Here is a 15,111-nt window from a genome sequence, read left to right on the forward strand (position 1 = left end):
AGGAACAGTAAGTAACAGGGCTGTGATATCCATATGCCAACACAATCTTTCCTTTCACTATGATAAGCCATGGTGTATTTTAGGGGAAGTTTCACCCCACCTGGAAGTTCACTCTGGGTAACGCTGTGTAGTCAAAGCCCAAGAGACACTTTTGTTATCTTCTGTACCTCAGGAGAGGAAAAAGGAAAAGGATACCCAAAAAAATTCCTTTAAAGTCCATGAAGAGGAAGGGCAGAATGGCCACTGGGGCAGGTAGACGTCTAAGTTACAAACAGGAAATAGCTCAAATAATAAATGAAGACCCAAATGACAAAACATGGCATAAGAGGGACATCTCCAATTATTTTCTGTGTCTGTAAAGAAACTTAACGCTCATTTGAAAAAGCGTTTCCTACTATGTGAAGGAAACATGACGGCACAATGACACACAAAATGAAAGGCCATTATTCTTCACACCTACTAAAATAACACACGGGCCATCCATCACCGGGGCTCAAAGGCCATCACTCAGATAGCGCTGTGGGACACAGAGTTCTCTGCACTTGTGCACTGACGTAACTGATCCGTACTCTGCTGGCTAACACAACGTGTCTGATCCTTCTGCTGTGGGTGTTGGCAGCGCACGGGGGTGTCGCAGCAGTGACCAGGGTGGGAGGCACTGAGAACATGCAGGTGTCTAAGTTATCCTGTGGAAATGGAGGAGCGGGGAGGCTGGGAAAGCATCTGACAGAGAAAAATCTGTGCATTCTGGACCACAGGAAGACCTTTCTCCTGAGCAGGAGAGTGACGGGACCTAGTTTGGTGCCCAAACCCACAAATCTGGCCCTGCAGATCTCCAGGGAAGCATGGCTACTACCTACCAGAGCAGCAGAGAACTGGGGTTGAGCAGGCTGCACAAAGCAACGGAACTGGGACCACGACACGTGCACGGCAGGAAGAGCGCCCCGTCTCAGCTGAAGGCAGCCCGGCCCTCCTAGCCAGTGTTTACACGGATGGATGAAGTGTGTAGGGGTGTGTGTGTGTTCCATACGATAACTGGGCAACAGTGCTGCCATCAGGTGGGGGAGAGCTCGGATTATTAAGTACCCTGGGACAAACCAGACCATTCTGTTGACAGAATGCCTCTGCAGGCAAGCATGGGAGGAATATGCCATGGTCTCCAAACTTCCTCTTGTCTGTCTCAGGATAAGTTACTGAGACGGGATGGGATGAAAGTGCAAGTCGCTCAGTCATGTCCGACTCTTTGCGACCCCATGGTCAATGCAGTCCATGGAATTCTCCAGGCCAGAATATTGCAGTGGGTAGCCTTTCCCTTCTCCAGGGGACCTTCCCAACCCAGGGATCAAACCAAGGTCTCCCGCATAGCAGGTGGATTTTTTACCAGCTGAGTCACAAGAGAAGCCCAAGAATACTAGGATGGGATAACAGCAGCAAAAAGAACTGATGTTTCATGCAACTGCCTCTGCTAAGCATTCTACACAGAAAAAAAGCACTGCATTGAGTTTTAGGTTAGCTGGGGCGCAGCCTATTTTGGCTCCTAAATTCCTTGCTGATAGAAAAACATAACATCTTTGGACTTCTGGACTTATCTGTAAAAAGAAGGGGTTCTACTGGATGAAGGGCTTTCAATCTTTTGTTTTCAGCAGTAAAACTCTTGCCTGGAACAGAACCCCACCACAGAACACAGGTAGAAGTGGAAATGCTATGGTTTCAGAAGAAACTTGATTATCCTGAAGGCTGGCCCCAACGCATCTCCCTGAATCCAGGGCTCCAGAGAACTTGGTTTGAAAAAGACCACAAACAGATGTTGAGAGCCCTTTAAATGCTTTATTCTAAATTTAGGATGGGTGGACAAACTGGATGCATTTTGGCTGAACAAAACTCAGTAGTTTGGAAGAAAAAACTTGGGTCTTTGAAAACAGATAATCCTGAGTCTCGCATTCACTACTCTGCTAAGCTTCTCAGCACTCCATTCTCTCATCTATAAAACAAGGATAATATTGTGAACGTGCAGGCTTCCCAGAAAGATCAGAGATGTATGCTTCCACCAGCATCTCCTTCATGCTTAAGCTGCGGCAGCCACATGCAGGCAGAATTGCATTTAACTATAGTCTTACTATAATCCTATATGGAAACCATTAATACTTTCAATATTTCTCATTATATACAAGGGAGCACCTCAATTAAGCTGAGAAGGTCCAAAGTATACAAATGAAACTGATCTGGCCTCAGCAGATGTCATTACGATTTGCCACAAAGTCCATAGAGCACAATGGAAAGTTTCCATCAATTTGGGATCCCTAGCTTCACGGTGTGACTGAATTATTTGGTATTTTCACTGAAGACCAAAACCAAACTCATAGGGTGCATTGGAAACTGATACCAACATTTCCTAAAGAGTCTGAGATGGGACATTATCTTTCTTTAGAGAATTCCTGACACATAACGATTTTCTTCTGTTGTGATCAATACTAAACGGCATATACCAATTAATAAACGAAAAAGTCTTTCCCGGGTTAAGGTCCAGCTAACTTATGGCCCCTTGGGGTGGGAATATGAGGTTTTACTCTAAGCTCAACCAGATAAAGACAATGCTATAGACCAGCCTGATGAAGACACGTCTCCCACCGTTTAGAAAGCAGAAGAGACTCACGTGCCCAAACGTTCCTCGTGCTTTTTGCTGTCCTTTCCCCACACTTCAATGTCCAAAATGCCCATCCTGTCAGAGAAGTAGTGAAAGTCAAACTGTTCCCGCCACTGCGGATTTGCACTCTTACACAGTGTCTAGAAAACATGCAGTTATAATATTTATTTTCTTAAAATGGTATTCATCACTATAGCAGCTACACATTCATTTCATTTCTAAACAGCAGGAAAGCAATCATAATGATGGTTATGATCACTCTTACACAGTTAAAATTTTCCTTTTTGGAAATGAAAGGCATGTTGAGGTTTTAAGAATTGGCAAAACATCATACTCTTTTAGCTGACCCCAGATTCATTCATTTATCTACCAAATTAGAAACAGCACTGTTATCCCCAAGGAAACAATAAATGTTATAGATATACAAAATATATATTTTTGATACATGGATAATATTTATTACACATATATAATAATGACTATTGAGCTGGACTCTCTATATAATATCTCAATAGACATTTTATGGCTCTTCTCTCTTACAAAAGATACTCCTAATTGGTTAATCAAATGGAAATAACATTTTTATTGGCACATCCATTTCAGCGCTGGCTTAAGAACTATATAAATTAACAATTTGGGATCTTAATTAACATCTGTCAGATGCATTACACGAGAAACCCATAACTTGTATGTGACTGCCTATTTCTAAAGTCAAGTTTCCTGAATCCAGTCACTGGAGTCAGAGGAAGACTAGGAAATTCCACTGCAGCCAAACCTAAAAATGAACATGCTTGGTTGGAAAACTCCACAAGTGTTTCCATGTTCTCCAAGAGTTATTTCAAACTGCTTATGTGTTTGATTCATTGGCAAGACTTTCATTTCTGTTTCATTTACACAGAGATTCAATTTGTGAAGAAAAAGTGAGCAAAAATGCAGGCCACTAAATGCCGGGAACTCAGGGCCAATGATGAAATCCTGGGACCAAGTTTGCTCGCATGGGAAAAAATGAACTGCTTAGACCTCGACTGCAGCCAACATCATATAACATCATCTATGCTGTTTTTCATCATCGTTGAGTTTAAATATATCAGATCACAGAATTTAGAAACTATGCAGAAAAAAAGCCCACTTGATCACAACTTAAGCGCAATATTCCCCAAGGCGGAATGCAGCAGATACTGGACTCTTTCTACACTTCACCTTAGTTTAAAAGGGTGAGTGCGCTTAGTGATGAATAATTTCTCTATAAATCCTTACTCTGAGGCTGGACGGTTAAAGGAATCTTAATGGAGAGCTGTGCTTATCCTGGATACACTCATTGTGAGGTACAGCCTAAAAATTATCGTCTGCACATTTTGGCCATAACTTTGCTGCAATTTTTTGCATTTCTCATAATCAACAATTCTGCAACGTGAGCTTTGGTTCTCTACTGCTTGCACTGGAGTAAATGACCTTTAATATTTGATTCTGCACTGAAAATTGTGCAGGAGAGACAACCTCCTGCCCCGCTAAGTCATTCTGTAACTAGTCTGCTTCAGGTAAGTCCGCTACCCTGGAAAGCCCCAGCTGCAAATACCCTCGGGCCTATTTTCAAAGTCTTCCACTCTGATGTTTTTCTTCCTATGTGGCTTTTGGCAAGTGACTTAACTTTCAAGTACCCTAGTTCCCTCAATCCATAAAACATAGGAAATATTCCTGTCTGACAGTTATGTAAAACTAATTAATTACCATGGTTTGGAGACTAGGGTTTTTGAAATAAAAACCACACCGAATTACTGAGATTAAAAATTAAATGGAATTTGGATCAGTGGAATAAGATGATTGATTTTTAAAGACAGCTAAAAAAAAAAAAGCTATTACTTTTGTTCAAAACAAATCACTTTGAATACTTTTAGACAGCTTTAAAAAAAAAATCAGAGCAAGAAAACAGCAGTATTAGATGTCTATTTTTGGTGTTCATACCAACAAGTTAGAGAAATCCAGGAGTGTATACTTTTGAAAATATGTTTAGTTAAACTCAAGCATTTTAATTCAATTATAACATATTACACTATTTTATTTTTGTAGGATTTTTTGAAACAGTAATCCTTTTCAGCACAATCTCTGAAACACAGTTGTTCATTTTCAAAATGAAAATAAGCCATGCATTCAAATCTATTGTTTAATAAACTTTCTCTAGCTCCAGTGACTATATTAAAATAAATGACACTAAGCAATCAAATGCCCATATTAACAGACAGCATCTGTACATTTATTTTGTTTTCTGGGGTGCTCCTAATCCACACAGGAGATTTAAAAATAAATTTTGTTCTTGCAAAGTTTAGAGGGGGAAAACATACATTTTTTTTTTCCATTGTTTTCATCTTAAAGACATTGTTCTCCTTAAGGAATTGACAGAACTTACCTTACTTTTATACCTCTGATCTCCCAGTTTTAACTGGACAAACATCTCTGCCACGCTTCCGCCTGAGACATTCCTTCCTTCCAACAAGGTTATACTTATAATCCCATTCCAGAGTTGGTTCTTTTTCAAGGACTCTGAGAGCCGAAGGTTGCGTATCAAAGAGGACTGAAGCAAAGAAATAAAGATGACATATAAACTTGCTGATAATTCTTGAGTGTGACTTTGGTGATCAGAGGGGGTGGTCCAGCTTTCAGTATTCATGAGAAATACCACTCCCTGCCTAGTGAATGTGTTTATCTTCTTCACTGGTTCTGCAAACCTGCAACCACAGCTAAGTGACTTCCTTCTCAAGCACTGGACTTGGAGCCTCCAGTGAAGGATGGATTCAAACAACACTTGCACCTGGCACCGGCCTCCCACCCATACATGCTCTTTGGCAGAATCTTCCAAATGGGCCTTTGGCTACTCCGATAGTAGGAAGGGAAGAGAGGCATTCTGGGAAACAGAGATATAAGAACCAGGCACTGCTCTGCAGGGAAACAAACTACCTCTGGGTATTTCGAAATTACGGCTTTGAATTTATCCTTCACACTTGAATCCGTCTGCACCTCCCTTTATTTCTTGTTGTGCTCACTGCCTAAGTCGTGTCCAACTCTTTTGCTAGCCCATGGGCTTCTTTGGCCATGAGATTTCCCAGGCAAGAATGCTGGAGTGGGTTGCCATTTCCTCCTCCAGGGAATCTTCCCGACCCAGGGATCGAACCTGAGTCTCCTATATCTCCTGCACTGCAGGCAGACTCTTTACTGCTGAGCCTTATCCCTTAGGGGACAACAAAAAAGCCTAATAGTACTGCAAGATTCACAGGTCCAGAGACAGCCTATAATAGGCTTGCCAGCCAAATGAGCTTCGCAGATCTGGTGGGAGGGGAAGGTTGGATAAAGAACACAGACCAGGGCATGGGACCCAGTAAGTGTTCAGTAACTGTTACCTTATTTTTTTTTTTTCCTTTTCTACATCACACACAGCTTAAATAGAATATAGAAAAAGGCAAATATCCCCTAGAATTAAATTATGAAGAGGACAAGCACCCTTTATTTTTAATGTCCATTATGTACATCTTCAAACACACACACAAACAGACCAGCACAACAAACCTCCATGTGCTTATTCACCACATTTTGTCATCTTATTACATGTTTCCCTGCTTCCCTAATATTTTCTCTGGCTGAAATATCTGAAAGAAAAATACTTATCTGTTTTTACATAAGCTCCATGCCATGATTATACTCAACACAAGTAACGTCTATTCCTTTAACATTGTTAAATACCCTGAAGGTCTCGACAGTGTCTTTTTATGGTGAGTCTGTTAGAGTGAGAATCCCTGACCCGATCCACAGGCTGTGTTTGGCTGGCAGAATTCATTCACATTCTCCACTCAGTAAGTGAGATGGCACGAGGGTAGACGGCTTAATTTAAGGGAGAAATAAACGGGCAGAAGAATGGAGATGGTGTCGAGCATCACAGCAGAGCAATGAATTTCTAACCCTATATATTCATTCCTGTCATCTGCTCACTGTATCTTTGAGATCATTTAGGCATCAATTTGCTTGGACACCGGTTACTCACAATTTATCACAACGAACAGTATGTCAGTGCGGGGTTAATTACATGCCAGCTTACCTCATCCAACACATGTCACTCCACCCCTCTTAATAAACGATGCAGTAATGCCAAGCGTTTGGGTCATTTTATGATTTCCTTAAACAAAAATGTTTAATATCTGTGTTGCTTTTCTCTGGAAACTGGAATTCACACACACACACACACACACACACACACGCACACACACACACACACAGAGGTTTGAAGGTACAGATACAGAACAGGAGAGGGAGAAGGGAAAATAATTTGTTTAAAAAAGAAAAAAACCCTCCCCTCTTGAAAACAGGAACAATTATTTCTCTAACTTCTATCAGAAGTTGGGTTATACAAAGAATACATTCAATCATGACAATCTATGAAATAAGGTTAAGTAACTTTGTATTTGTTAAAGCAATGCATACCACCAGAATGTATAGACAGGTACATATATAAATACGTATGAAGATGTGTTTACACTCTATGTGTGTGCGTACAGATACTTTTGAAACATTCTCTAGCTTACTAAGCACACAGGCTGAAAACTTCCATCTTTAAAAAGAAAATGAGAATTTGATTCATACATCCTGCTGCACTTTCTTTTTTTTATGATTCTTCTTCTTAAAGTTTGACTTGCCAACCAATAAGCTGAAGCATGACCTGTCCCAGGGCCATGCTTCAAAGTTCCGACAGATATATTCCTCCCTAAACACTGCAACTATTTCAAAATCCTTTTTATAAAGAAGGGAGTAATGTCCACAAGGGATCAAAGGGCATCCTACAGTCTGGCAATTGCCTAAGAAAAATGGCAGTGTTTCCATGAAATATGCCCTAAAATAATTTTGTGGCTTGGTATGTCCTAATTTCAAATTGGATGTTTATCTTGGAAAGGCTTCTATCTAACTTGTCCATAAAACAGCCCCACTTAGCTCTATGAGCTCTGTGAAAATGGAATCCAAAGCTGGTTATTAACGGGGCCCAGAGATAGGTTCCATATGGCGGAACAGCATGGGAGGGCAAGGCAAAGGCCTACACCAGGCCCGGCTTGGCTGGAGCTCCTGATCAATCCAGGGACACTCGTTGCATTACACTCTAACATCTGGATTATTGCTTGTAATGTCCCTGGGAAATATCCACTTTCCATCAAAGCCTTTATCTATCTCAGTCGGACTTTGAACATTTTAGCATTTAACGCAGTCATGTTTGATGTGATGGACTTGCTCTTCGCCGTCCAAGATTTTTTTTTTTCCCCTTGCTAAAGGCGGGGTAGGAAAAGAGAAGTATTTATTGCACAGTTCACAAATAGAAAAGGACACAGGCCCTTTATTCTACGTATTTCTAAATATTTCTTCAAAGCCCGCTACAAGGTTATGTCCAAAAAAGAAGATTCATCTGCAAGCGATGCGGTCTAGGATGTGAGCATGAGCTTTAAACATGTTTCTTAATCACTTTTGCATTTCTCTTCCACCCTTGAGACTTGTGATGAGGTTTAAGAGGCAGGGTCTGGGGTCGGGGGATGGCACCTGGGCCATCCCGTCTGTGCTCGGATGCAGAGCTGGGTTCTCCAGAACTTTTGCATTCTTCAAACACCCCCATTCTCCCCACCATAAATAGACTCCTCTGCACTCACTCTGTTAGCTCAATAGCTCAAGTTTCCATGTCTGCCCCCAAGCCCTGTAAGTGAAATTTGTCATCTTAATGCAGCCTGGAATGTGAAAGGAGAGAAGGAAATGACCCATCAAAGGGAGAAGCCCACCCCACCTAAGCTGAAACAAACACCGGGAGATAGAGCAAAGCTTCTGGGTCCTGACCCTAATTTCTCAGCAGACATAATGGATAAAATACAGCCCAGCAGGGTTTTGCTATTTTTCTCCTTCCTCCCAGAGGATCAGAACATTTTACTATTTCTACGTGGATTCATTCATCGGCTCTCCTCCATGGCCCCCAGCCCTGCCAAATCTACTCCCAGAAAGAGTGACTCTTTCCTGAAACGTGCAACTTAGTTATGACTAAGGGAAAACAAGTTGGGATATTTAACTTAGAAACATACTACCTTTGGTAAAAAATGAAACAGATTCCAAAACATTCATTTACTCCCGGGTCATGAAAATTTCACAGGAAGGGAAAGAAGAAAGGGAGAAAGATGGAAGGTACAGGCTGTGGGGCTTTTCTGCTCACTTCCAGCATGTGGAGAATTCTCAGGAGTTTCTGATCTAGGAATGGACTCTCAGAACAGTGGATGGGACTTTCCTGGTGGTCCGGTGGTTAAGAATCCACCTGTCAATGCAGGGGATGGGGGTTCCATCCCTGGGCTGGAGAGATGCCACACGCTGTGGGGCAACTAAGCCCGCGTGCCACAGCTACTGAAGACTGCTCATCCCCAAGCTCATCCACAAGAAGAGGAGCCAGTGAGATGCGAAAGCCGGGCTCCTCGGCTAGAGAGGAGCCTCCGGTCATCGCAGCTGGAGGAAGCCCATGCAGAGCAATGACGACCAAGCAGAGCCCAAAAGAAAAAAAAGCAGTGAAGAGATCTGCCTTCCAGGGACATTAGAAAAAAAAAAAAACAGGATTACAGACTGGCAAACATACATCACTGGAGGATTCTGGCCAAGCAGCATGCTGTGAAGATGGTAAAGTGGATTCTAGGACAACTACTCATCCTAGGGTTTCCTCTGTACACCCTAGGGTTACAGAGGGAACCCTAGGATGATGGGCACAACAGCTTGATGTGTCTGTCCATCCCAAGCCAGGAAGAACAGCAGAAAAGTCAGATATAAAGAAGGATCCTGACAGGGAGGCACAGAGTCCAGGAGCAGGGGAAACACCTATAGTCTTCAGAAGCAATGTGATAGTTAGTGACTGCTGTTATTTAGTCATTAAGTCATGTGCGACTCTTTGCAACCCTATGGACTGTAGCCCACCAGGCTCCTCTGTCCATGGGATTTTCCAGGCAAGAATACTGGAGTGGGTAACCATTTCTTTCTCTAGTGATACCACCGTTCATAATTAACTATGCCAAACAATACCACTGGGTAAAAATTCAAAGCATTCCCTTGGGTGGCAAAAAATACCAAAACATTTTTAAAAAGTAAAATTAGGGGCACTGAAAAAAAGTTTTTACAAGGTTTTCCCAGTAGGCCTACCTTAGTGGCACCAATTCCTGTACGGGTACTTTTTAGATCATCTCAGAGATGGAAATTTAAAAATACGTGTTCCCATGTTGCTAATACATCTTATTCTGATGCTCACTAATTATCTTTCCTGTGTCATTGTGAGGAAGTAGAGAGTGAATGGAGACAAATGCATAAACAAAAATGAACTAACTTTGTAAGCAAATTGAAGAGTAAAGCAAGATTCCAACCATATTGTCAATGCTTAGAAAAACGACGGGAGAAGACAGTCTATAAAAGCTTTCCATGAAATATTCCTTTCAAGCTTTTTCAACATGTAAAACTACTGCTCATTGTCAACAGCTTTTATAGCATGACATGAGAAGATCCATATACTCATGCAACAGGCTTCCAGAAAGCTCCTACTTGGCAGTTCCTTGTATCATCTGAAGAGAACCCTGGAGGCATAAATTCTCCTAGAACGACACACAGATTTTTGCATGGGCTATAAAGCAAGCCTTTTAAATTTCCCACAGAGGCATGGACATGGAAGATGAGACATATTTATAGATGAAAACTATATCATAGTTCCAAGGATATGAATAATCTGTGTGTGCAAAGATATTAAAGGATTACTTTATTTTTTAATTAAGAGGGACTATCCTCACTCGCTGTTTGAACTTAAAAATTAGATTATGAGAAGATTTTTTAATTGATAAAGTCTATAAACACCCAATGACCCTCAGGGTTCTGGACTGAGGAGGGAAAAAAATGAAGGCCATGTGAGTAAATAAGATTTCCCTTTTCACCCTGACCTCCAGGAAACTCAAAATTAAATGGCTGGTTCATCTGCAATAATAATCATCAACTAGTATTTTTTTTTTTAAAAATTTTATATTGGAATATAGCCAGTTAGCAATGTTGTGACAGTTTCAGGTGGACAGCAAAGGGACTCAGTTATACATACACATGTATCCATTCTCTCCGAAACTCCCGTCCCATCCAAGTTGTCACATAAGAGTGAGCAGAGTTCCCTGTGCTCTGGAGTAGGCCTTTGTTGTTTCTTGATTTGCAGGCCTTAACTCCTGTAGTCTGTATTTCTACGGCTCTCCTTCACTTAAAATAGGTCAAGGGCACCCCTAAGCAGGACTGGGACTAGGGTGAGGAGAGAGAGGCATTCAGGATGAAACATTTAAGGAGGCGCTCATGCTCAGGCTTCTGTGAGGGCAGGGCTGGCCCCAGAGCCCCAGTGCCTACTCGCGTTTTACCCCAGGCACCTTGCCTGCCTCACTCTAACCCCAGGAATCTAAGATCCAGCAGCGCTCCCTGCAGTTCTACAAGCCCTGCCCCTCTGACATCCCTGGCTTCACCTCCTATCTTCCCAGCATCCCACGCCACCCCCTAGTCCACAACAGTGGTTCTCAAACATAAATATGCTTCCAGGTCACCTGGAAGGCTCACTAATAGGCGGCTGGGTCCCGTTTCCAGAGTTTCTGATCTGAGAGCCCTGAGATGGAGGTCCAGAAATATCTGCATTCAAATGATTTCTGCTGATGCTCCTGGTTGAGAGAGCTCAACTTTGGAATGAACACAGAGAGTCTGGAGAGCTTGCCACACACATTATTTTGTGAGTGTCATGTCTCAATGAACTTCTTCCTCCTCACTTGGTGACATTCACTCCTGTCTCCTTTCACTCAGTTCTCCAGCCTACAACCCACCCCACCCACCTGCAAGGTCAAGATAAGGGTCTAGTCTCTGAATACCCCACCTCTCTACTCAGCTCTCCCAATCAGATCAGTTCAATTCAGTTTAGTTGCTCAGTCTTGGCGATCCTACTGACTGCAGCATGCCAGGCTTCCCTGTCCATCACCAACTCCCAGAGCTTGCTCAAACTTATGTCCATCAAGTCAGTGATGCCACTCAATCATCTCATCCTGTCATCCCCTTCTCTTCCTGCCTTTAATTTTGCCAGCATCAGGGTCTTTTCCAGTGAGTCAGTTCTTCACATCAGGTGGCCAAAGTATTGGAGTTTCAGCTCCAGCATCAGTCCTTGCAATGAATATTCAGGACTGATCTCCTTTAGGATGGACTGGCTGGATCCCCTTGCAGTCCCAAGGGACTCTCAAGAGTCTTCTCCAACACCACCATAGAAAAGCATCAATTCTTTGGTGCTCTGCTTTCTTTATAGTCCAACTCTCACATCCATAATGACTACTGGAAAAACCATAGCCTTGACTAGATGTATCTTTGTTGGCAAAGTAATGTCTTTGTTTTTTAATATGCTGTCTAGGTTGGTCATAGCTTTTCTTCCAAGGAGCAAGCGTCTTTTAATTTCATGGCTGCAGTCACCATCTGCAGTGATTTGGGGGCCTAAGAGAATAAAGTCTGTCACTGTTTCCACTGCCCCATCTCTCCGAATACTGCATCAGTTATGATATCCAAGTCTTACTCATCTCTGAAGTCTCAGGACGGCATTCCCGCCAATATAGTATGTGCTCAGTGAGAGGGTTTTGGACAAAAGTGATTCTAATGTCACTGAGATGACAGATTTGTGAAAAGTGGCTCTATTCTTCTGGGCTGGAGATACACAAGGTTTGAGAATTCTAATAGATTCACCGCCTTAGCTGAGCATGACTGAGGCCCCCAGAAATGAGGAAGACCTCTAGAAACTATTCTGTCTAGGATAAAGCTGGCCTAAATGGCAACCCACTCCGGTATTCTTGCCTAGAGAATCCTGTGGACAGAGGAGCCTGGTGGGCTGCTGTCCATAGAGTCACACAGAGTAGGACACGACTGAAGCAACTTAGCATGCATGCATGCATTGGAGAAGGAAATGGCAACCCACTCCAGTATTCTTGTCTGGAAAATCCCAGGGACAGAGGAGCCTGGTGGGCTGCTGTCCATGGGGTCACACAGAGTCGGACACGACTGAGCGACTTCACTTTCACTTTTCACTTTCATGCACTGGAGAAGGAAATGGCAACCCACTCCAGTGTTCTTGCCTGGAGAATCCCAGGGACGGGGGAGCCTGGTGGGCTGCCGTCTATGGGGTCGCACAGAGTCGGACACGACTGAAGCGACTTAGCAGCAGCAGCAGCAGCAGACTTCATAATAATGCAGCAGAAACATCGAGGTTAAGATATTCAGCAGTGTTACTTCTAGATGGAGAGGGAGATAATAAGTAGGTAGATAAGGGATAGATAGGCATATAGATAGACGAAAAAATCAGGTAGATATATATAGATAGGAAGATAGAAATAAACAGATATATGAATATATATGGCTGTTTGGGATATACCATCCTCCAATCCTTTAAATTTAACCAAGAAAACAAAACAGTAAAAGGTGATACTATGGATAGGCATTTGAGTTCAGTGAATAATGTGTGAAAATGAAAAACAACAGAACAAGAAGCACTCTACTAATTGGGGAAGTGGTCCAGGCATGATACTCTCATTTTGGTTCCAAATAGACCACACTTCTTGCAAAGGGTTTTGCTTGTACAACTTCCAGGACCAATAGTGCAACAAGGGTGAAATTGGTGAACTCATTTCATCAATAGTGAAATGAGTTCAAGTAGAGAAAGAGGTGCAGTGACAGAAGGCGTTTACTTCTAAGGTGGAGAAGAGGCACTTTTTCCACTTTAAGCAGCTTCTTCTCAACTCAAAACTATATGACAGACAAAACAGCCATCAGAACTTCCTTCCGGTTCTCACCTGGGCTCTGCTCACCAAGCACATCATGACAGACAGACAGACGGGTGTATAGACAGACAGGCAGACAGACTTAACAATCTTCTCTCCAAATTCTTTGACTGTTCTCTTTCAATTTAAGTTTCTCCAACTTCCCTGGTGGCTTAGACAGCCAAAAATCTGTCTGCAAATGCAGGAGACCTGGGTTTGATCCTTGGGTTGGGAAGATCTCCTGGAGAAGGGAAGGGCTACACCCTCCAGTATTCTTGCCTGGAGAATCCCATGGACAGAGGATTCTGGCAGGCTACAGTACACTCTTCTACAGTCCAGAAGAGTCAGACACATCTGAGTGACTGAACACACAATATATTTAATATAACATTACATGATATAATACAATGCTGGGATGCCAAATAGAACACATGAAGAAAAGCTAAGGTTAGCGACAGCAGGAAGTGGCCAGCACTTTTAGGCCTGGGGTGGGAGGGGCGGGGGCATGGTGCAATTTTCTGTAAAGTTCCAGGTAGTAAGAATTAGGCTCTGTCCAAGTACTCTGCTCCACCCTGCCAGCCAGGGGCAGTGCACACACCGATGAGCACAACAACGCTCCAGTCAAACTGTATTTACAGAAGCAGATACAGGGTTGGATTTTGCACTCAGGCTGCAGTTCAGTGATCCCTGGGCTACAGAGAGAAAAACAATGCATACTCGGGTCAGAGGTACCTGGGAGAAGCAGAAACCACAGCAGGGCTGGCTAGTGGAGGGGACAAAGGCAGACACCACGGGAATCAGAGAAAAGGGAGAAAGACCCTGACTTCTCCCTCGTCCTCCCCGCAGCACCCTGCCCCTCCCTCTCAGCCAGTCAGAGGCCACCTGACAAAGGGACAGAGAAAATGCGTCCTGCAGCGCTCGGCCTCTGTGATAACGCAGGAACCTCGCTAGACGAACATGAAGCTGCACACAGCAAACGGCGGAACCACTAATCAACTAATGTCGTACCGAAAAAATGTTGCCCTACACAGGTATGTCTTTTACCTGAAACGGCTGTCATATAACTGCATAAAACAATAGGTCAAAAGAGGAGCCATATGACAATAAATACTTATCTCGGTGCAAATTATCTAAAATAAAGAAAACCCCTAACTCAAAGGGCACATGTTCACCCATAATACTCTCCCAAATGAAAGGGGGTGTGTACAGTTGCAGATTTTCTGAATACATCAGTGACCTACCAATTCCACTTTTTATCACATGTTTCTATCCCATTAGACTATTTGACATAAGAGAAGTAACGGCTGTTAATTTTCTAGCTCTGTAACTGTGATATACATTAGAGAGCAGGAAGGTATGGAAATAGATCTATTCACAGAAAAGCTTATGCAAAGGAAATGTCTGAAAAAAAGCAGGTATCTGATTCAGGCCCTTTAGATCAGATTTGCAGCTCTCTCTTTAAAATGCTCCCTTGAAGGTAAACAAAGGCTTTTGCATGAAAGCTAAAACTACTTTCACAGGCAATCTCTACGTATTCACTGTATTAAAACCAAGGTTAGTGACAAAGCCCAGGAAATGGGGTAGCCCTTGGCATTCCAGTGGGTAGGACTCTGTGCTCTCAGTGCCGAGGAC

General features: G+C 42.8%; 1 protein-coding gene across 5 annotated transcripts in view; it reads right to left on the reverse strand.

The window, feature by feature from the left end:
• MCTP2 (multiple C2 and transmembrane domain containing 2) overlaps positions 1–15,111 on the reverse strand; it is a 202,634-nt gene that overhangs the window by 135,146 nt on the left and 52,377 nt on the right. For all 5 annotated transcript variants that reach the window (XM_068991401.1, XM_068991400.1, XM_068991399.1 and 2 more), the window contains exons 8-9: positions 5,049–5,213; positions 2,654–2,784 (exon numbers count right to left, since the gene is read on the reverse strand). In XM_068991401.1, coding sequence (XP_068847502.1) covers positions 2,654–2,784; positions 5,049–5,213 — 296 coding nt within the window. The remainder of the gene's footprint in view (positions 1–2,653; positions 2,785–5,048; positions 5,214–15,111) is intronic.

This window comes from Capricornis sumatraensis, chromosome 19, assembly GCF_032405125.1.
Source record: "Capricornis sumatraensis isolate serow.1 chromosome 19, serow.2, whole genome shotgun sequence".
Lineage (NCBI taxonomy): Eukaryota > Metazoa > Chordata > Mammalia > Artiodactyla > Bovidae > Capricornis > Capricornis sumatraensis.